The sequence below is a fragment of the Thamnophis elegans genome, chromosome 2, assembly GCF_009769535.1.
Source record: "Thamnophis elegans isolate rThaEle1 chromosome 2, rThaEle1.pri, whole genome shotgun sequence".
NCBI lineage: Eukaryota > Metazoa > Chordata > Lepidosauria > Squamata > Colubridae > Thamnophis > Thamnophis elegans.
Window position 1 is genome coordinate 270,513 of NC_045542.1, and position 24,697 is coordinate 295,209.

Genomic DNA, 24,697 nt, shown 5'->3' on the forward strand with positions numbered 1-24,697 from the left:
GGCCCGGTTTGCTGCTCACTCACACCCACCTGCCTTGCTGTTTGACGGCAGGAAGGAAGCCTTCAACCAGACCTGTCAAATACAAGGCCCAGATTTGGCCTGTAGGGCCGCTTCAGAGACTGTGAGGGAGTAGCCGCTGCTGCCACAGCCAACCCCAGCCAGATGCCCCCCCCCCCCGCGCATGCTCACAGGAGGTAGTGAGCATGCAGGGGCTGCCGATCGTCGGAACCATTTTCCCCCCACTTTTTAAAGCACCTTTTACTACTACCTGTTCCAGTGAATAAGTAGTAAAGAAATGCTTTAAAAAGTGAAAAAAATATGGTTCTGATGATCACGTGGCACAGATGTCATGGAGTCCCTCGGGAGTGGGGCGGCATACAAATTAAATAAACATTCAAACCTTCCCCCCCCCCCCCCCAAACACTTTTTAAAGCTTTTTTTTACTACTGGTTCAGGTGAACCTTAGCACTTTTTTCTACCGGTTCTAGCAAACCACTCAGAACCGGTAGCATTTCACACCTGATCCAGCCCATTGAAAGCGCTGGATAGCCCCCCCACCTGCCCGCATGCCCCATCCCACTGTCTTTGCTTGCCTATGGCCAAGATGACCGGGATGGGCCAGGCGGCCAGGCACGCAGTTCCCTTCCACCAATACAAAATCACACCATACCATATCTTTTTTCTTGGGATTTAAGTATAATGTGTTCAAAATTTTAGCTTCCACTGTATGCCCACCTATTCCTTGTGCCCTAATTTTTCATTGTCCAATTTTCAACCCTTTTAAGTATGAAGTTCAATGTGGTTCTGTGGCTCCAGAATCAACCAAAAACATAATGACTTCATTCTCTGGTCCAACTTTCAAAGTTATTAGGTTCCTGGAAAATTGCCTGTTTTAAGTTCTGGGCTTTTTTATGGATTCTTAGAACAATAGATTTTTCTTGTTTTTCAGTTTTGCCTTTCCTGTTTTCCAATTCAATTATCTTTCCTATTATTTCATTTAGTTAATTTTCCCTGGCTAGCCATTTCCTCTTGCAGCTGTTTTTACAGCTTGTATTCTTTCTTTTCCCACTCTGAAGACCCAGATAATTTTTGCCTACATGCCTATCTTGCATCCTGCCTTTAGACCATCATTTCCTTTCTCCCCATTATGGCAAGGGTTTCTTTCCCCAACTCAATAAATTCTCACTGCACAATAAATTTGACTGTCTCTGAAGATTCATCATATCAGTGCATACTTATCATTTATTAGTTATTTATTAAATTTTTATGCTACCTTCCTTACAAGGTGACTCTGGGCTGCTTATAAAATAAGTAAAAATTAGTTAAAAGAATAAAGCAGCACAAAATTAAAACAGGTATTTGCCTGATGTAACCCTGCCATGACATTCTCTGCACCAGAGGTGGGTTTAATTTTTTTTTACTACCGGTCCGGTGGGTGTGGCTAGGTGATGGGTCATGTGCCTAAGTGGGTGTGGCCAATTTGATGCCACTCACACACACTTAGTCACATGACAACCCTCCCCCATCATCAAGCTACGCTCACCAAAATGGTGGTGAACAATTTTGACAAGCGGGGGGCATCAGACCGGGGCTCTTTGCTGTCCCCCGGACTGTGCTGGGGGTGAGCCAAGTAGCTGCTCTTGGAAGTGGTGGCTGTGGCTGATGGGCTTGGCCCTGGGCTCTCGTTCTGTATGCCCAGGAAACGGAACCCAGGGAGGAAGATAATGGCCATTCATCTTTTGGAGGCAAAAGCGCCTTACACTCGTACCCGCAGTAGCAGTGCCTACCACTCTCCACCACCTTTGGAGGCAACTGCTCCTCTTGGTGGGACGGCCGTGCTCGCACACTCCTGGCCCGAAGCCTCGCAACCCCCCCCCCAAGTGCAGCTCACCTGTGCCGGGAGGCCTCCCTGCAGGCGCTTCTGCAGCCCAGGCACGGGCCTTCGAGCTGAGGCTTTGAGGCTCCTGGAGTGGCCCATGTGGCTCCAGCTGTGCCCGGGCTGGTGGAGTGCCTATTGCCAGGGAGACTGCCGGGACCACCAGGTGCCTTCCGGCGCATGTGAGCTGCGCTTGGCTGGGAGGAGCAGGGTCAAGAGGCTTTGGGCCCGGAGCGGGCGAGCACGGCTGTCCCATCAAGAGGAGCTCTTGCCTCCAAAGGTGTAGGCGCTGGGCATCGGGACATGGGCGTCTGCCTCACAAAAGTTGCTTGGCTCTATCCAGTAGCTAAAGTGCACTGTGGTGCATGGTTGGAGGCTGGCAGGGATCCAGTGGGGATCCAGTGGCAGCGGCAATGACAGTGGCGGCACTCGAGGTCAGGCCTTGGGAGGGGGCCATCCCTGCCCGGTTTGCAGCAGTGCTGAGAAAGGCGCAAGCCTAAAGGCGCCCTCGCTCCTTGCAAGCTGGGATCTCCTTGCACCCTCGACCGGGACCCGCTGGGTGCCAACAGTTTAACTGCTTAAACTGTCCTCTTTAAATATGGTGAAGCATTCTGTCTGGTTGGTAGGTTTAACTGCCATAATTAGTGATTCTTGCTTATCCAATATGGCTCCTGGGATTTTCAAAGTCGTAAGATCTTCATCAAGCGTGAGTTGGATGATTTCCCCCCAGCCCAATCCAGCAGCCGTTTGCCTACCTGCCCGTCTGCTCGTGAGTTTCCTAGGATTCATGGCTTTCTGTTGGTTTTCCCACTGATTTTATTGGTTGAGCTGCAGGGAGTCTCAAGGGTGTCCTTGCCTCATGATCCCGCTCTTTGGTTCGTATATATTTATATACGTTCTTATACATCTGAGAGCAATTCTGGGAAAAGCATGAAAAAACTGTTTCTAATATTTTAACATGTTCAAACTTGTACCTTGAAGTAGATTCCATGAATCCAAAGAGTAAGCTCTGAGTGAAAGGACTTCTGAAAGTATCTTATTGTGGGATCTGCTGAAGTTTACGTTCTAAATAAGGAAAATAGAAAAGGGGTTTTTTTCCCCAGCCTTGCATGCCTCATCTTGGACCCTATTCCAGAGCTTCCTGACAGGCACCAACTTTTCTTTTAATTTGAACGACTAACACTAATTTTTTTTATATGCCTTATGCGTAGTTTCTTGTGATAGTTGCCAAAATGCACTCATCAAATTCTCTTGAGATTATCAGTAGGTGGGTTTATCCACATGCCCTGTGTGTGTGTGCCTGTGTGCATATTGTATGCATCCACAAGCCCCTTTGTGTGTGTGCATATTGTATGCATGTGTTGTTATATTAATATATTATGTACAATATAATCAAATTCAAAATAAAGAATAAAAAGAAAGGATAACATAAACCAATATCAGTAAAATGTTCTAATATTTCCTTTCTGCTTCCAAGTAAATCTTCTTGCATTCCTCTGCAATCTGTGCGCATTGGAGACCACGATTCTAATGATCTTTAGGCCAATTTTGTAACCTAGAAAACCCAACTTCCTGCAACTCCAGCTGAAATCTGAGGTTGAATTTAAAAGAAGATGGAAAATCTCATTCATTTTCAGTAATTTTTGCTTATGTTCAAAAGGAGAAAACCTAGTTAGCCAAATGGGAGGGGGGGAGTTGGGGAGGGCGGGGATGACGTTGAATACGGTGCCAAAACCTTTGTGTATCTTGCCTAAGGATGAAACAAATTCTTATAGGGAGCTGGCAGTTTTAACTGCTTAAACTGTATATTTGAAACAGGTATTTTCTTTTAAAAATATATTTATATATATATATATATTCTTTAATCAGCATAAGTGCTTAATAAACAGTGTATTGTCTGAGTCAATTTGGTTGTACAAAACAACAACAACAACAACAAAATCGACATAATCCTCAAATATTGCCATCAGGCAGAAACAACAGCCAGGGGATTTCAAAAAAGAACGATGCAACTGTGGAAGGAACAACATCCAGAAAGTGACATAACTGAACAAAGATTAATGGATCAAAGGCGCTTCATCATCCGTAATAAAGTTTTCACACAAGCGGAAATGCAACTTCTAGAAATATTGGCTAAAAAGAAAACAAGTGATGATGAAGAAGCTGAAGAACTTGGTCCAACACCTGAACAAATTGAGCAGCCAGTGGAAGAAACGGACGTACAGGATGAAGATCCCTCCTGCACAGCAACCTGAAAGGGTCAAGCTAAGAGATCTAGCAAAAGTGCGGAAAGAAAAAATTGAAAACCACATCAAAGAAAATGTAGAAAGAAAAAGACTACCTATCAATTCGCGAAGGGCAGAGCAAACGAGGGAAAGATCTGTTAATTGCCGTGAACAACATTTTAACTTCCATCCCATCCAGCACACTACATGAAACCAACCAATATATAACTGCAGAACTAGGTTATAAAATGCCCAAAAAGAAACCCACTGAAACACCAAAGTGGAAAATTTGACTTGAAAATAAAATTTAAAAACTAAGAGGGGATATCAGCAATCTGAAGTACTTGAAAGAAGGAAAACTAAAGAACAAAAAGCTGAAAAATAGTTGAAACAAAAAATACAACCTGGAGGAAAAAACAATAACGGATATTATGGAAGAACTAAAACAACGTGCAATAGCAACAGCAAGGAAAATTGAAAGCTACGAAGGACGAATAAAGCAATATCGTGAAGATGTCCAGTTCAGAAGAAACCAACACCTCTTCTACCAGTCCCTTGATGAAAATCAAATCCAAACTAATATTCACCCATGTAAAGAAAAAACTTTGAACTTTTGGAAAGAACTGTGGGAAAACCCAGTGGAACACAACAACACTGCCGCCTGGATCAAAGATATTCAACAACAAACAACACAAAACAAGATGGAAAATATTGTAATACAAAACTGACATGTTGGCAAAGCAAGCAAAGAACGGCACGAACTGGAGTGCGCCTGGCCTGGATGAACTGCACGGATACTGGCTGCACTGTCCAACATATTCATAATCCACACGGATTCAGAGTTTCAGTCACAAATTTTCTGTTATCTTCCAAGTGTCCAAAGTAAACAGTTTGCAGGCGTTCATTTCACAAGTCAACAACAAGTCTGGTTTAGCAGTTCAGCTCCAGGCAAACCCAAACAATTCACTTCTCCCAAGGCAGTTCAAGGACTTCTTACTCCCGGCACCAGATTCCACGAGTGGATGGCGCCCTTACTCTTATTTCTTCATTGTCACACAGATTCACTTCAAAAACTTTCCCATTTTCAGAATGGCTAGGATTCACTTTTGAAAGTTTTCCACTACTAAAAAAATATCTTAAATGCACTCTAAAAATCAGACAAAATGTTCACAAACAATCAGCCCAGGATCTCAGTCATTCAAATATCCATTTCTTGAAAATGCTCTCTTCTCGTTCCTTCGGATCTGTCAGCAGCTCATAAGCTTAGTTGCCACCATTCTTGACGAGTGATTTAAAAAAACCACTTCCTCCCATTTAGAGTCTCATTTCAGAATAAGAATTAATTTCTAGGGCAAATTCCTCATTGGAAACTTGAAAATATCTCACCCGGATCAAGCACGGATCCATTTATCTTCTTCCTTGCTCTTTCATTGGACCCGTCACAGACTCAGTCAGGCCGGTGTAAGGGCCATCTTTTCCACCCACCAGTTTGAGGGGTTTTTCCAGATCGAACAAGGAATTTACTGGCTCCTTCTGATCAACGGAACTTCCCCGCTTTTTGGACCACCTGGCAGGCAGAATTTGACAGCTTAACCTAGAGCCCCATGAAAGCTTATCACGTTGCTGCAATGTCAGCCACTTCCCCCTCTCCCTGAACAAAAAAGACGAGCTGGGAACTAAAGAGCAGAGAGAAACAAGAGCAACTAGATCAGCAAAGCCCATTTATAAGTGAAAAGTGGAAGAAGAAACAAATGTAGATTAATATAAGTGGACTAAATTCTCCTATGAAAAGGAGAAGAACTTTTACGAAATTGTAAAATAAATTAAATTAGATATAATTTGTTTGCAAGAAGTGCATATCAAAAGACAACATAGCAAATTCTTAGAATTACCCCAGAATTGGGAAATCATATTCCTCATTAGCACAACAAAAGAAAAAGTGTGGGAGGGGTTAGATATTAAAGAAACAATAAATGCTAAATAAATTTTTGCAGAAGATGGGAGAATATTGATGGTGGAAGTAACATTAAATTATAAACAGGTGCTCCTGAAAGCAATATATGCACCAAACAATAAAAAAGTATTTAATGGGAAGCTTTATCAGAAAATTGCAGAAATGAACCATGAAAACATTTGTGTAATATGAGACTTTAATCCAATTATACTGTAGATGTAACACTTGACTATAGAAGTTCAGTTCAGTTCAGTTCAGTTTATTAATAGTAAAACTAAGCGAAAAAGAAAGGAAAATTCTACCAAAGACTTTAAAAAAATAATAATAATGGAAGAAATGTGCATTCAAGATGTATGGAGAGAAAGAAACCCTAAGAAAAACCAATGTGCATATTATTCAAACAGACACCAATCTTGGTCAATAATAGATATGGCATATATGATCTGCCCATATATTCAATTCTATTTCTATTTCTTATATGTTAGTACTTAACTCAATAATAGATATGGCATGGATGTCACTTGAGTTAAGTACTAACATATAAGAAATAGAAATAGAATTGAATATATGGGCAGATCATAATCCAGTTAGGAGGGATGGAAAGTGGAAAGGAGTGGAAAGGATATAAGAAAAAAAATGAGATGGATGTTGAATCTATATTAAAGGACAATGAATTTATACAAATAACTGAAAAAGAAATTAAGTTCTTTTTTAAAGAGACCTCACTGCAAAATGTGTGGGATACAGTCAAGGCGGACTTTCAAGGTTTAGTCATGACCTACACAGGAAGGAAAAATAAAGAAAAAGAAACAACATCAAAAGACTCTGGAAAAAGAGTATAAAAGATTAGAATCAGAGCTACAGAAAGAACCACACCAAAAAAGAAATTTAAAAATCAAATTGAATTAATAAAACATAAATTAAGTTTAATTGAAAAAGAATTGGCACAAAAAATTAAAAGTAAAACAAAATTTCTTTGAAAACACTAACAAACCAGGGAGTTGGCTGGCATATAAATTAAAAAGGGGGAAATAACAGAAACAGATACAAAGTCTGGTAGATGAGAAAAGGGTATGCTTCAGCACCAAAATGATAAAAAAGAAAATAATCCAGAACTATTATGAAAATGTGTACAATTAAGAAGAACTATCAGAGGATAAAATAAAACAATATTTGGAAGAAATATTGTTCTTCCAAATATTCAGGCTGCCTAAAGTGCCTGAAACAGTAAGAACTATGTTAAACGAAAAGATAACAATGTTTGAATTAACTGAAGTGATTAAGAGACAAAAGAACAATAAAATGCCAGGACCAGACAAACAGGACCATCAATGCTGGAAGTATATAATGGAAGTATATAATGAAGTCTTGTTAGAAGCTTCCTGGATGGAAGCAAATATTACACTTATACCAAAGGAAGATGCAGATTTATTGCAAATTAAAAATTATAGACCAATCTCACTTCTAAATGTGGACTATAAAATTTATGTGTCAATAATAGCTGAAAGATTAAAGATTTTTTTTCATTTTTTTTGTTATAAATTTTAAATTTACGATCCCACAATACAGTCAAATCAATAACTTGTCAAAGTTCCAAATCCACTCAGTAAAATTATCCTGTTTTCTCTGTGTCTTTCTCTTTTGTTATTTTAAATATCTCCAATTCCAAGTATATTAGCCACAATCTTCTTGGGCAATCACCATTTCCCCCCTCCCTTTGTATTCTAAATGTCACTGTTTTTAATCTCTGGACAAATATTTTAAGCTCCAAATTTAAATTTTCTTTACCCTTGGGTCGGCCAGCCTTTCTCCTGGTCCCAATACTCCGTCTGATCACCGCTCCTGCTCCAAGCTTGTAGGGATGGTTTAAGCCCTCCGGAGCCTTCAGGGAAGCCTCCGGAAGGCCCCCAAAGGCTCCGGAGGACTAAAAATGGCCCTACGAGCAAACTGGAAGTCAGTTCCTGAAGTTCCGGTTTGCCCATAGGGCCGGTTTCTAGCGCTCCGGAGGCTTCAGGGAAGCTCCTGAAGCCTCTGGAGGGCCCCTGGGGGGGGGGGGGGGCGGGGAGGCTGTTTTTGCCCTCCTATAAAGCCTTTGGAGTCTGGGGAGGGTGAAAAAAGAATGCAAAAAATGGGAGGAGCGCTTGTCATGTACGCATGCCCGCTGGGGGTCACACATTGCATTATGGGTGTGGCACGCCCATGCACGACCCCCCTGCGCTCCCTCTGCTTTTGACATGTGAGCCAAAAAGGTTCGCCATCGCTGATATAGGTCATTGCTTTATCATGCTGCCTCTGCTCTGCAGCTGCCAAAGGTCCCTGGGTTGGATTAACAACAATATCCCAGAGCTCCTTTGCCTTCAGGAAACATTCCACCTTTGCAGCCCAATTAATATATTTCTTCTGACCCAAACAAGGCAGGGAACTCTCCTTAAACTCAACAGCCATCCTGCAAACTTTCTCTGCCTTGTTTCTCACACAGGCAGTCTTTCAGGTTAATTACAATTCAGTCTTTCTGTCTGCTCTGGGCCCATAACCTGTCAGAGTTTGTTGCAAAAATCAAATCCAGAATGCACACACAGGTGGCTGATTCAGCCGGATTCATTAGCTTCTTTATACACACAATAACACCTGAGTAAATGTAGAATACCAATATTAGATGGCCACATGTCCCGTGAACTAAAAGTCCAGCCAAGGATCCACGGGGTCTCTGTCACCAGCCGTTTCAGAATCAAGTCTATTTATAATCCATAGGGTCAGTCCATGAAATCAGTCTATTAGGAACACAGAGGGATTCCTTAGAGTCTACATTTGTTTGTTTGTCTTCTGCCAGTTTATATTTGTAATCCAAAAGGTCTACCAGATTCCCCAATATTCAAAGTCTGGTAAACCAAGACATTTGGCATTCAAAAAGCCATTTCGCTTATTCTAGAAAACAAGTCCAAGTTGTTTCACTCTCTCAAAAGTATTTATAATCCACAAGGTTCAAAGCGTTTCAGTATATTCACTGTTTGTCTCCAAGGACCAAGCAAAACAACCTGAAGCTGTTATTTTGTTCTTCTCTCTCAGCCTTCTTGCTATCTGTTACAGTCAAAAGATTGTGCCTCGCTCTTGTTTATCAATTTTTCTTCACATGTAATGTCTTCTCTAGCCAGTAGGTGTCACCCTTGCTCTTTCCTTCTGCTTTCACCACAAACTTTATAAATCCAAAAGTTTATTCCACAAGAATTCATCTGCGCAGAATAACAGAACAAAGAGGAAAAAAATGTTTTAAAATTTTAGAATAACCAGTCCAATCTTAACTTTTACTTTAGATTTTAACTTCCCATTCATGTTTTTTTTTTCTTCTGTTTTGGTTCTGTCTTGGCTCAAAATCTCACTCACTGCTGAGTAGAATCAGCAGAGCTCCACTAACTCACGTCTGTATCACAGCCATGTCAACCGGAAGTCCCAAAACAGACATTTTTCTAAGTTGATACTCACCAAATCACTACTTTCATTCTCTGAATGGTCCAATTTTTCAGTACTCTGTCATTCATCTAACCTAACAGAACAATTTTTCCTCAATCATATGAATTTGTAATGTGCGATTTTTCCAAAATTCATCTCTACTACGTTCTATCTCTATTACCATTTTATAGATAAGAATACGTACTTGCCATAAACTATGAATTTCTATTTTCAGCATATGCAGAAAAATCTATGCGTAGTTCTTGACTTATAACCATCCATTTAGTGGCTGTTCAAAGTTACAGTGGCACTGAAAAATTAATTTACAACTGGTCCTTAACACTTACAGTCAGTCAGCATCCCCCACAGGGAGGTGATCAAAGTTGGGTGCTTAGCAACTAGCATGTATTTATAATAAGTGTAATGTTCCAGGATTATATATTCCCAATTTGCTGCATTTCCAACTGATATCTGGCAAGCAAAGTCAACGGCGGAGGCTGCGTTCACTTCACAACTACTGTGAGATTCACTGAAGAAGTGCAGTCAGAATATTGTACAGAAGTACAATCACAATATTATTTAAACATACAAACTAATTTTATTCATATTCTTTACATTTGTCCAATCTATATGATTCCACTATTAATACACCTGTTTATACCAGTATTAAAATGTGTTCTTTCACCATTTTATTAGTCATTATTTCACTTTATTATTCCCCTGCAAATCATAATGTACTCAATAGTATCATCATTCAGTCTCTAATTTTCCCATTTATAATACTTTGTTCTTATTCATATTTCCCTCTTCAAATTTATTTATATTAAAATACTATCCTTCATTATTTCATTATTCAAAATTTCAGTATATTATTCTAATGCCAATCACAATATTATTTAAACATCCAAAATAACTATTAATATTCTTTGCTTTCACCCAATCTTTATAATTTTAGTATTAATACACATTTATATTAAATATGTTCTTTTCATTATTTAATTGCTCAATGTTTACCAATCACAATATTGTTTAAGCTTGCCTGTTCTAATTTCTCCTTATGCCACCATTATTAAAAAGTGGGGGGGGGGGAGAAAAAAGTGATTTTTTTATTTCTTCGCTTTCCTTTCTTCTTTTTCCTATCAGCCTTCTATCCACATCTCTTGCCCGCATCAATACTTTAATTCTTATTCTTTTTTAACCTGCTTCCCATATTCTTCTCTTAAACCTTTATCTCTTTCTATCTCTGTGTCTACATGCTGCCCAGTCAATCTAACTAATTAGGTGTTTCTCCCACCCTTTCCCAGTGTCCCAGTGGCTTTGAAGGTATCAGCTCCAACACCCGTCTCCCTTCCAAAAGAGTCTTCTCTCTTCAGATATCTTAAAATACTTTTCCCCCGGTTTAATGTTCATCAAACATTATTAATTTTATTAATGATGCCTCATTATCTTCTTCCCGCTGATTCCTCAATTCTGTGTTTCCCTCCATTCTAGTGATGGCTAACCTTTTTATCGTCCCTTGCCAAAAGCGCACTGGCACACGCATGACAGCATGCCCACATGACAGCATGCCTGTGTGCCCAAACTCATAATGCAATACATGTGCAACCTCCCTGCACGCCCCACATGATCCCACATGCTCTCTCCATGCATATGTGGGCAACCCCTCCTGGGGGAAACCCCATTTTTTTGCCTAGTAGGTCTCCCTGCAGCCTCCTGGGAGCAAAAATGGGCCATGGGGGGCAGCACCCCAACACTCCTCTCACACACCCCCGACCATGCATGCATAACCCCACCCACTCCCACGCATGTGTGTGCATCTCCAGCATGCCCCCTGGGCCCCAAGGCAGAGACCCCCAAACCAACTGGCTGGCAGGAGGCACATGGAGGGTGGAGCTGAGCTGTGGGTGATGACTTGTGTGCCCACAGAGAGGGCTCTGCATGCCACCTGTAGCACCTGTAGCACATAGGTTTTCCATCACAGCTCTATTCCTTCTACCAGCTCCTTCCCTTCCTGGGCATCTTGTTCGTTATTAATTGTCCTTTGTATGATGTTTTCCAGTTTTTGATCTATGCCATCCATTAAATCCATCACCACCTTATGCTTTTTATGGATAATATCCTTTATGCTTTGAAACATCAAATCCGTCTCAATCAAAGTTCCACTCGTTTGCTCCTTCTCTTGAATCTTATCTTCTTTTCATAAATTCCACTTTTAGTCAATAGCCCAAGAACCATTTATTCCAACCTGAGGTTACTCTTCAAAGTCCACTGATCACAGTTCTTTATGTTTCATAAATAGTCAAATCCATTTATATAGTCCAGGGAGTTTATCCAAGCCTCTTTGAATCACCTTTCTAAATAGCTTAAGGGTCACTTTAATTAAATCTCTTCCTTGTTCTCACATTTGTATCTTTCAATTTAGATTGTTTTTATTTGTTTCCTAATACAATTTGATAGCTAATTAGTAACATTGACTATCACTAAATGTTGCAGCTTTTTATTCTTGATGAATGTATTTTATTCTCTTTATGTACACTGAGAGCACATACACCAAAGACAAATTCCTTGTGTGTGCAAAATCACACTTGGCCAATAAAGAATTCTGTGTCAAGGTTCCAAGAAATACCCCAAAGTAAATAAAACTCTGAGGCTTGTGTTCCCTCAAAGTTCCACTTCATGTTGGCACCTCTGGGAATACCTGAAAGCTTCCAGGTTTTCCCACACAGTTGAAGGTTGAAGACCCCACCCCAGCACCCACAAGTCTATCACATGGTCCAACCCGTCACTGCCACAAAGACAGGCTCCTCCCATCCACATCCGCCCAGCTGCAGACCCAGTCGCAGGTTTCAGCACGCTACAGTGGAAAACTGGGTATATTTTCCCTAGAATTCGAGGCAGGTTGAGCTGAACTGAAACTGGGTTAATTATTCTTACTATTGGGAAGAGAAAATTTAGGTCCTAATTTCTTGCTAGGCATTCTCAACCGTATGTACTTGGTAGATAGGAAAACTTATCTCCCACACGGAAAGCGGGTCAAAGCAAGCGGTGCTTGTCTGCTTGCTTTTTATATTCTTCTGCCGCATGTGCCAATGCTTTTTTTGGTGCTTCTCCCACCTCCTTTTGAGGGAGTCCATCCATTCAGTCAAAGACATTGAGGAGGGGGCTCCCTGGGCAGCTCAGGCATGGGAACAAATTCCATGGAACTGGTAACTTGGAAAGGAATTAATCCAGTGCTGCTATGGACAGCATTGTTATACACCACTTTGGTGAACAGGAGAAAGGCTGACCAGTTGTCCTGTGGGTAATCCACATAATAATGGACGTATTCTTCCACCTTTGCATTTGTCTGTTCCGCTGCTACATTCGTGTTCGGATGGAAAGCCGAGTTGAGTCCTTCCATGGGCCCAATGGACCTCAGGATCTCTTAACCAGAACTTTGTGAACCGGACTCCTCAGTCAGAGATGATTCCCCGGGGTACACCTCGCAGGCGGTAGAGGTGCTTGGCAAACATCTTCACTAGCTTCTTCGCTGATGGCAACCCTGAGCAAGCGATAAAGTGGGCTTGCTTGGAAAACAAGTCAATGACGGTCCAAATTACTGTGTTCCCATGATTTTCTGGGAGCTCCACGGTGAAATCCATTGCGATTTCTTCCCAGAGTCATCTGGGACTGGCAGGGGTCCAGGGAGGGCTTGCCTGGCCTTATTTTCATGGCTGCATAAGTGGCGCAGCTCTTCATGTACTCCTCCACTTCTGCTTTCATCTCAGGTCACCAGAATTGCCTACTGGCAAGATGGAGAGTCTTTAAGAATCCAAAGAATCCTAGCTTTGCATCATGGCTACACACTGTAACACTCCTAGCCTCAAGCTGGCAGAGACGTATATTTTGGATCCTTTCCAGGCTAGTCCATCTCTCATCGTTAGGACGTCTTTGTCTCTGCACCTCTTCACCTGACCGGAAGTGGGTGGGTGGAAATGCCAGTGTGGCAGTGGAAGATTGGACCATGTGATGGACTTGGGGGTGTGGAGGCAAGATCATGAACTTTCAACTGGGTGGGAAACCCCGGAAGCTTTCAGATTCGGGTTTCCACAGATTGTACCAGTATGTCTCTCTTATTAAATTGGAACTTTGATGAAAGCTATGTCTTGGACTCTGATTTAATTGATATTTGTAACGCTGACATTCAGCTCCAGCACATATGTGTGCACCAGTCAGTTGATTTCTAGCCTTCTGGAGAGCCGGGGTTGTTTTGGGCCTCCCGAGGCTTCAGGAAAGCCTCCAGAGCCTGGGGAGGATGAAAAACGGGCCCAGAGGGCCAACTGGAAGTTCAGAAATGATCCATTTCCGGCTTCGGGGGGGGGGTGCATGGGGGGCATTTTCACCCTCTTCAGGCTCCAGAAAAGCCTCTGGAGCCTTGGAGGGGGGGGCGAAAAAAATGCCCAACGGGCCAATCACAAGTTTGGAAACAGATTGTTTCCTAACTTCAGGTTGGTTTGTTGGGCCTGTTTTTCACCCTCCTTGGGCTCCGGAGGCTTTCCTGAAGCCTGGGGAGGGCAAAAACGGCCTCCCTCGCACCCATGGAAGCCACAAATGGATTATTTGCATCTTCTGGTAGGCCCATTGGGCCTGTTTTCCACCCTCCCCAGGCTCTGGAGGCCTTCCTGGAGCCTGGGAAGGGCAAACCCCTCCACCTGTATGGAGGGGAGGGATTTGTGCATGCACACACAGGGGGTCATGCAGGCATGCATGAGGTTGTGCCAAGGTCCACCTGGGCGGCTCGGTGCCATGGGCATGGGTCACTCCACTAATGAACTGCCTGAATTGGTCTTTGCCACTCATTGGTCAAAGCTAATCCTGCACGCGCCAGTGGTTCCAACAGCATCTCCTGAGGGGAGGTGAATCCCGTGGCTTCGCTTTGCCGGGTCCGGTTGCAAGGTTCACCCAGGAGCCGGTTCTTTGCGTCTGGCTCCCAGCTGGCATTGCTTTTCAGTGGCCTCCTCAGCTTCCACCATGGCTGGGAAGGAGAGTAGATGTTCTTGACATAAATTGAGTCGTCACTTATGGCTTCCCCTGTGGGTTTCTTCTCTTCCTCCATCTTCCCTCAGTCTTCGTGCCCCCTCAGTTTTGTGTCAATGCTGGGGCTCAGCACCCCGGACAGCACCCCGAGGTTCGAGGTAGCTGGTAAAGTATTTTAGTGGAGATTTGGGTTCATCACAGAGTTCCAAGAAATGCCCCTAATGAAATAAAACTCCGAGGCTTGCATTTCCTCAACGCTCCACTTTATTAGAGATGTCATGTTGGCACAAATGTTGGAAAACCTGAATCTGAAAGCTTCCAGGTTTTCCTACCCAATTGAAAGTTCAAGACCCTGACCCAGTACCCACAAGTCTAGCACATGGTCCAATCCATCATTGCCATGAAGAAAGGCTACACATCACCCAACTCTGTAAAATTCCCCTCTCATTTTCCCACAGTAGAAAGTATGGCAGCCCTGAATTCCGAAAGGGAAAAGATGGCTTCCAGGTCTGACATTCTATTCTATTCTCACATTTAAATCTCCAGGGCTCATATTGTGGATGTATATAGTCTAGTAAATATTTTCACAGTCCTTTAAATGGGTATTCCCAGGCTTGTATATTTCCCTTCATCAGCAGGTGGCGCTCTTGGGTTTATTTTCACTATTACTAAAAATCTGATTTTAATTATTTTAAATTATAATTCAATTATAGAACCAGTGTTAATTTTTAAAGGGGTTTTTCCCCCTCCTCCTCTCTCTTTAATCCTTTCCTTCCAGTCTGGTGATTTTCTCAAAGTATTTGATTGCCACTTTCAATAGTTCTGAGTAAATCCTAGATTCCTCTTTTGGGGTTAACTTTTAGGTTAAAAAAAATCCTCTCACCCACTTCCACACTGTTCACCAAAATCCGCTCCAGCTCCAGCTTAGGTGGTCATCGACTGTCCCAGCTTCATGGCAGCCATATTAGGCTGTCTTTTCTCCTCATTGTGGCTGAGAGGTAAAGTAATCCTCTGGTCAAGCAAGAGATGTGCAACTCTCTGAGACATTGTAGGATGTCCCTCTTTGATTCACCGCCCCTCCAAGGTGGCTTTGGCTCCTTTCAGAGCCCACCAATGGGGAGAACTCAGCACAGGAGCGCAGAGACCGGCTCTCCATATTTTGATTTCGCTGTGATGTCAGACAGAAATCCCATGACATCAATTCTTGAGTTTTGACACTTGGTTTACCCCTTTCACAATGAAATTTCATTTCCAGAAATATATTTATCAACTCCATAAAATTAGGTAAACTTTTATTCTTCATCTTTTTCCTGCTTGTGAGTTTAACAAATTCACAACATACTTTTAAAAAATTTTGTTTATTATTTCACACTTTGCCTTTTATATCTCTTCTAATCCAAGCTGTAGTGTCCATATGTTCCCTCTACAATGAGCTATACATATATGTTAGTTTCCACTATTTATCATAATGTTTGTCAACCAAGGCTTTCCAAATAACAGGGGAAATAATGGACAGGGTCAATAAAAATGGACTCAAATGTCTATACACCAATGCACAGAGTATGAGGAATAAACTGGGTGAATTAGACATTCAAGTAAATGAGGGCAGATACGATATTGTTGCCATTACAGAAACTTGGTGGGATGAAACCCACAAATGGAACATACAAGCTAGAAGGATTTAAATTATTTAAAAGAAATAGACCAAATAAAAGAGGAGGCGGAGTTGCACTATATATAAGAAATAACTACATCTCTACAGAAATAGAGCACAGCAATGATGAGAATTATCTTGAATGCATTTGGGTCAATATTAAAGGTTGAGGGGGGGAGGGAATGACATTGCCATAGGTCTATACTACAGGCCACCCAACCAAGCAGAGGAAGTAGATGAACTTTCTGTTAGTCAGATATGCAGGAAGCACACCACAATAGTAATGGGAGATTTTAACTACCCTGACATCAACTGGGAAACAAACTCTGCACCAAGTGGAAGATCCAACAGGTTCCTAACGAATCTAGCAGACAACTTTGTTTTTCAAAAAGTAGAGAAGGGAACAAGGGGATCAGCCATATTGGACTTAATTCTCACTAACAGAGAGGAAATGATAGAGGGTGTTGAAGCCACAGGAACCCTGGGGGCAAGTGGCCATGCAATACTGGAATTCAACATTATGCAAACACAAGTAGTAGAACAAAGTCAAACTAGAATCTTGGACTTTAAGAGAGCTAATTTCAATAAACTTAGAGAGAGCTTGGGAAGAATTCCATGGATGAGAATCCTAAAGGGGAAAACAACTCAAGAAGCTTGGGAAATTTTAAAAAATGAGATTACAAAAGCCCAGTCTAGCACAATACCAATGAAGAAGAAAAATAACAGCTCCCAAAAGAAACCAGCATGGCTGCACAAAGAACTCTCTGACAAATTGAAAGACAAAAAAGGTAAGTATAAAAAGTGGAAAGAGTGGGACATAACTAAGCCAGAATATCAGCAAATAGCCCGAACCTGTAAAGATGAAGTAAGGAAAGATAAGGCTCACAATAAAGAAAGGCTTGCCACAAAAGTAAAAAATAACAAAAAAAAACCAGCTTCTTTCAACATGTTAAAAACAAGAAAAAGGTTAAGGAAACAATTGGTCCATTGCTGGGAGAAAGTGGCAAGAAGATGACAAGCAACAGGGAGAAAGCAGAACTATTTAACTCATTTTTTGCATCTGTCTTTACACAAAGGGATAAAACAGTCCAACCTATCAAAAACAGCACCACAAAAATCAGATTACGAATACAAATTGAAATAGGGAAGAAAATGGCAAGCGAGCACCTGTCTACCCTAGACGAGTTCAAGTAACCAGGACCGGATGGATTACACCCCAGGGTTCTGAAGGAACTGGCAGATGAGATCTCAGAAACATTGAACTATATCTTTCAGAGATCCTGGAGCTCCGGGGAACTGCCAGAGGACTGGAAAAGAGCTGATGTGGTTCCCATATTCCAAAAACGAAAAAAATAGATCCAGGAAACTATAGACCTATCAGCCTGACCTCAATACCAGGAAAGATCCTGGAAAAAGATAATCAAGAAACGAATTAGCGAACACATAGAAGTAAACAAAGTAATAGCCAAAAGCCAACATGGGTTTGTCAAAAACAGATCATGCCAGACTAATCTTGTTGCGTTTTTTGACAAAGTGACAAAATTAGTGAACCAGAGGAATGCCATCGATATAGTTTATTTGGACTTCAGTAAGGCATTTGATAAGGTAGACCATAACCTACTACTAGATAAAGTAGAAGAATGTGGGTTGGACAGCATCACCACCAGATGGATTTGTAACTGGCTGACCAACCACACTCAACATGTAGCCCTCAATGGAACTGCATCTTCATGGAGGGAAGTATGCAGTGGGGGACCCCAAGGCTCTGTTTTAGGCCCAGTACCCTTCAACATCATCAATGATTTGGATGAGGGAATAAATGGGGAACTCATCAAATTTGCAATGACACCAAGCTGGCAGGAATAGCCAACAGTCCAGAAGACAAGCTTAACATACAGAAGGATCTTGACAAACTTGAACATTGGGCACTACCTAACAAAATGAAATTCAATGGTGAAAAGAGTAGGGTTCTACATTTAGGCAAGAATAACGAAATGCAGAGTTACAGTATAGGTGGTACCTTGCTCAATAGTAGTAACTGTAAAAGGGATCTTGGAGTCCTAGTGGACAACCATTTAAATATGAGCCAGCAGTGTGCAGCAGCTGCCAAAAAAGCCAACACAGTTCTAGGCTACGTAAACAGAGGGATAGAATCAAGATCACGTGAAGTGTTAATACCAGTTTATAATGCCTTGGTAAGGCCACACTTGGAATACTGCATTCAGTTTTGGTCGCCACGATGTAAAAAAGATGTGGAGACTCTAGAAAGAGTGCAGAGAAGAGCAACAAAGATGATTAGGGGACTGGAGTCTAAAACATATGAAGAACAGTTGCAGGAACTGGGTATGTCTAGTTTAATGAAAAGAAGGACTAGGGGAGACATGATAGCAGTGCTCCAATATCTCAGGGGTTGCCACAAAGAAGGGGGAGTCAAACTATTATCCAAAGCACTTGAAGGTAGAAGCAATGTGTGGAAACTAATCAAGGAGAGAAGCAACTGAGGAGAAATTTCCTGACAATTAGAACAATTAATCAGTGGAACAGCTTGCCTCCAGAAGTTGTGAATGCCCCAACACTGGAAGTCTTTAAGAAGGTGTTGGATAGCCATTTGTCTGAAACGGTATAGGATTTCCTGCCTAGGCAGGGAGTTGGACTAGAAGACCTCCAGGTTTCCTTCCAACTCTACTATTGTATTTGTATTTGTAATTTGGGTTCTCTTCTGGTTTCACAGTAGTTGAATGAAATTTAAGGTGGACCAGAACCTCAAAATAAGACTTGTATAACTAACTGCAATTTTGGAGATGCACATTAAGGAAGAACAAAAGACCAAGATGGCTCCCATCGCTCTTCCCCACAGCAGCTGAAGTAGATAAATTTAAGGTGGATCAGAACTCTGAAATAAGAACTGTATAACTAACTGTAACTTTGGAACTGGACATCACAGACAACTGGGAATTTGAAGAACTATGTGGAATTATAAAAAATATGCATAAATCATTAAAATCAAGCCTAAATAGAATTCTGAATCCACAGAAGCAGATATCTAAAGAAGAATCCAAAGAAGAAGGGGGGGGCAAGACAATGAAGGGACAGAAATGGATGGAAATAAAAAGCAGACAAAAGAGGTTGAGGTTGTTAGTGGCATAAGGAAAATTGAAGGAGGTTTTGCCCCAACAAAGATAAAATATCCTCTTGATGGTGACCTGGGGAAAATTGAAGAGAGTGGATGTATCAAAACAAAGAAAAGGGAGAAGACAGGAACAGAGAAGTGGGACAAAAGACTTACTAGGAAAAACCAGACAACTAGAAACTGTTATATGGGAAAATATAAAGCTAAGGTAAGGTTTTATTCCTAAATATGACAATAAAATTGAGTTGCTAATTGGTTGAATATAATAATGGAAAGATAATTAAAGGTTAAAATGTATGGCATATGGATAAATATGTTACTGATATGGGGAGGATGTAAAGCAGAGGTTTGTGATTCACTTTTATACATGATAATTAAATTGAGTTGCAAATTGACTGAATATGACAATAGAAGGACAACTAGCATGGGTTAAAATATATGAAATATGGACGTATATAGAACTTTTAAGATGATGAATAAAGTGAGATGTTTACCGCTTCTTATTCTATATAATAGATTAAGGGAATTGTAATGAACATTGAACAGCGAGGATTGCCTTTTATAGACAATTAAGGGTAATCTAATCTATGGAAAAATGGAGAGGGAACATGAAATACACCTACAATGGGAAACTATTGAGATTTAAAGAGAGAATCACTAACTGAGAGGATGTAAGGATGTATAATTATATAAAGATAATGATGAGAATAGCGGGGAATTGTAACCAGGTCTACATCTCAGCCAAAATTAGGCTGGGAGGGGAGGGTTTTAAAAGCACTATATATGTATACTTTTGTTGTTTTTTTAAAAGGAGGAGAATACATGTTAAAATTAAATATGTATATTGAAAAGGAATCATAAATATAATCAACATAAAATGGAGCTTACTCAGAAGCTGAAATACACCAAGTAAATAAAATGAAGAGTGGAAAATAGAGCTAAGGGAAGAAGAGAGGGATAGGAGAGAGGGCAAGGGGGGGAAGAGGAGGAGAGAAATGAGGAGTGGAAAGGGGAGGGAGGAGAAGGAGAGGAAAGAAAGGTAGGGAGCGGAGGAGAAAGGGAGAAGAAAGTAATGGATAAGGTACAAATATGGTGTATGGTATAATTGTTTTGGGGAGTTAAAGGTAAGATGAATTGATGTAAACATTTAATAATACAATATGATGTTGGCTATGTAATAGTACACATGTGATTATATGTTATGAAAAAATAAAAAAAACTTTATAACAAAAAAGGAATACAAGTCAAAGTAGAGAAGAAAATGCCTCTCCACCCTATAAGTTCAGATCACCAGAATCAGATGGATCACATCCACCTGAAGGAGCTGACAGACGATCACTGAACCAGATCTTTCAAAGATTCTGAAGAACTGGGGAGCTTTCAGAGGATTCAAAAAAAGTGGGGGGGGGGGGAATGGATTTAAGAAAGTACAAACCAATTAGCCTGACTTCAATATCTGGGAAAATCCTGGAAAAGATAAGCAACGAATCTCTAAGCACCAAGAAACAAGCAAAACTTAATAGAAGCCAACATGAGGTTGTCAAAACTGATCATGCCAGGCAAACTTTGTTGCATAGTTTGACAAAGTGACTAAATTAGTGGACCAGCAAAATACTGTGGACATGGTATGCTTGGACTTCAATGAGGCATTTGGCAAAGTAGACCACAACCAATTTGGTAAGATAGAAAAATGTGAGATAGACAGATGCATTTGTAATTGGCTGACCGACCGGACTCAACATGTACTCCTTAATGGAGTTAAAACTACAGGGAGAAAAACATGCAGCGAGGTACCCCAACATTCTGTCCTAGGCCCAATATTCCTCAACATCTTCATAAATGATTTATATATGATGGGATGGAAGGGAAACTCATCAAATTTCCAGATGACACCAAGTTGGGGGAAATAGCCAACACTTTAGAAGATAAGCTCAAGATCCATAAAGATCTTGACAGACTTTGAACACTGGGCTCGATCTAACAAAATGAAATTCAGTGGTGGTTTTACACGAGGGTAAGAAAAACAAAATGCATGAATAGGTAGTGCCTAACTCAACAGCAGTAATTATAGGAGAGATCTAAAAATCCTAATGGACAGTAACCAGAGTATGGGCCAGCAAGGTGCTGCAGCTGTCAAAAAAAGGCCAATACAGCAAGAGAGGATATCAAGATCACGAAGTGTTATTACTGCTTTATACTGCACTGGTAAGACCACACTTGGAATACTGAGTCCAGTTTTGGTCAACGGGATAAAAAAAGATGCTGAGACTGTAGAATGGGGGCAGAGAAGAGCAACCTAAATGATGAGGGGCTGCAGGGGCTAAAATGTACAGTGAATAGTTTTGGGAATTGGCTCTGTCTAGTCTAACAAAGGGAAGGAATAGCAGGTGACACATTAGGAATCTTCCAATATTTAAGTGGTTGATAAAGAGAAGAGGGGGGGGGTCTACCTATTCTCTGAAATACCTGAGGGCAGCACAAAAAGTCTTGGATGAAAGGAGAGATCTAAATTTACGGGAAGTTTCTATTTGTGAGAAGACTCAGTGGAAGGCTTGCCTGCAGAAGGTGTGGATGTCTGGTTGTCTCTGTTTTAAGTCACTAATAAATCCAATCATCTTTAGCAATAATGGTTGATCAGATACTGCCACCACTGGGATTTTAAGGAACAAAGTTTCTATGTGACAAAAGTGTAAAAATAGAACACATTAGAACATGTTTTTTTAAAAGGCTTTCTTCTCTTTTAGCCTTTGTTTCTGGCTGGAAATTTTTCTTATGGATATTTTCCTTACAGCTGCTTCACTAAACTGCTTCTGCTATACATTTTTTTTTTAAATAAAATCTTTTTAAAATAACATTTTAAATTATTATAAGCTGTTACATGCTGACATGCTGTCCCCACTTCTATATATTTAGTTGATAATTATTTCTATTTCTCCCCACCCACTTTTTATCTTTTAATAGGATAATCATGAGGAAGATTATTTTCTCTATGTGGCTTATAGTGATGAAAGTGTTTATGGCCAGTGATTCTATGCATTGCTAGCCTTACAGATGGATTGGACCGAAAGAGTCACTGTGGAAGGAATTTGTCTCCAACAAAAGCAGGAAACGGGAGAAAAAGCTGGACGACAAACCGTGTATTTCATGTCATTGTTTCTGGCACCTTTTAATAAATTACTATTTTGTTCAATCATAAGAAAAGAGCAAATGTTTTAAAACCATCTGATGGTTGGTGCTTTGTCATATTCTATCAACTTGCATTCTCATAACTGACATGTCAATAAGTTTACTATGTGGGAATTAGGAAAAGACAGGAGTCGGCAAGAACTTCCTTAGCAATATAATTATTTTCCATGCCAAGTCAGTCAAAAAATTTAATAGCAAGTTATTCAACCTCAATTGGCCTTTCCTTCAACACCCCACAATTAATGTTCTTTATTTTAATATATTTCTTTTCCTGACCTATCTACCCATCAAATGCATGAAAGAGGCATAACACCAATTATTGTTGTCTAACATCATTATAACCATTACAATCCCTTGTCCTTAATTCAGTTCAGGTATTGCACTAGTAGTCTGGTTAAGAGAATCATGTTAATGCTTCTTGTTATCACGGAAGTTTTGCGTAAATGATAGTTGCCTAGTTAGTTCAGTTGAACTTAAACAAGTATACAACACATTATTTCTCAATATAACCAGAATTTGGACCTTGGTGTTCAATACTTAAGACAGTTTCACTAAATGCATGAATGTTCTGTGATGTTGTCTCCTTGCTTTGTTAGTAAAGGCTATTCCCATCTATGTTGAGGTTACAGCACTACAAAATTATGAATGAAACCCCCTGAAGTTACTTTTACCCACAGCCTTGGTGATATATGTATATTCTGCAACTCCTTATGAAGTAACCCCTTTTATGATAACAATCCTTCATATACTTCTGCTTCTGCTTAATCATAATCTTTAAAAGTCTGTGAAAGATTTTACTCAACTAAGCAAAGCAGTTTCCAAAACAACTTATAGTTGCATTCCCTGTATTCTATAATGGCAAGTAAAAATAAAAATTAGGATATGTTAGATTGAGTCTTATGCTTCTTAGCTTTAGGGTAACTCGGATAATATTAAAAGGTTATATCTGTGTGTAAAGTAGAAATGGACTCACTCTTAACTTCTATTTCTCCTACTTCCAAGTATCATTCTAATAATTTTTGGAAATAGCAAAGGAATCTATGAAATGGACTAAAGAGATAATGAAGTGCTGTTTTAGGAGTGGAATAGCTGAGCAAACTTTTAGGATGAAAACTGCTAGAAGGAATTACTGGAATATGCTACCCCAATAGCCAAACAACGAGGACTAAGCTTTCTTTTCTTTTTTGCGGAATAAAATAATACCACTTTTATAATTAATTCTGTTTTAATGCTGAATTCTTTCAGCAAACTGAAGTAAACTGTTTGCTCATTATATTTATCATTCAGGGAATGTTTAGGAGTCACATTGCGAATCCTGTCCAAAATTTCTCATATGAGCTAAATCATAATGCATAAAATGCTCATTGTATATGGACATTCCCTATGCTGCTGCTAATCATCAAAAATGTTAATAAAATTTCAGTTTACTCATTTGATGTATTAAATTACTGTGTTTATAAGTTTTAACTGTGCCATTTTTCATCACTGTTTGCTTTAGCTTATAAAAGGTAGTGCTATGTATCCTTTTTCTGTTGTGAACAAGACAGCTTTAGATTTTTGTAAGAGTTTTGTTAGTCAAATAAATACAGACTTGAAAATCTGAAATGGAAATCTGGAATGATGTTTAATAATGCAGCTAACTTCAGCTACAACTATTTACACATTAAGTACATTAAAGAACACAGCACAATTTTTGTATACTTTTTCCTAAAACTGTCAGCACAGATGATTGATTGATTCAATTTATCTTGTAGATTCCAATTAGACTCCAACCCTCCCTCCCTCCCTGCAATTTCATACACATGTTAAGAGTTGGGAGAGTATCAACCCCCATGGAAGCCTACAGACAAGGAGCCCAGGATAGATCACCCCCCACTATCAATCCTGACTGAAACCAACTTGGAGGAAGAAGGGTATCAGTAAACTTGACCGAAAATATCACTAGATGAGCTCTACTTTATTCTAAGTCTACATTAATAGAATTTTGCACTGAAAGTTCAAACTGCAGAGTTTTACATTTTTAATGTGAAATATTTTCAGTTACAGAGGGGAACCGATAACACTGTGCTCGGACTCCTAATCCTCACAGTCCAAAAAGATCATGATCATAATGGTATCAAAAGCTACTGAGCTAGAATGGATGACCCACTCCCATCCTTATAGGTGCAATCAATGCTTTTTCAGCCCCATACCCAGGACTGAAATCCAA

General features: G+C 40.4%; 1 protein-coding gene across 1 annotated transcript in view; it reads left to right on the forward strand.

Annotated features, from left to right (window-relative positions):
* GABARAPL1 (GABA type A receptor associated protein like 1) overlaps positions 1-24,093 on the forward strand; it is a 46,683-nt gene extending 22,590 nt beyond the window's left edge. Inside the window, exon 4 of the mRNA XM_032211320.1 lies at positions 22,264-24,093. Coding sequence (XP_032067211.1) covers positions 22,264-22,329 — 66 coding nt within the window. The 3' untranslated portion in view covers positions 22,330-24,093. The remainder of the gene's footprint in view (positions 1-22,263) is intronic.
* Positions 24,094-24,697: the final 604 nt, after the last annotated feature.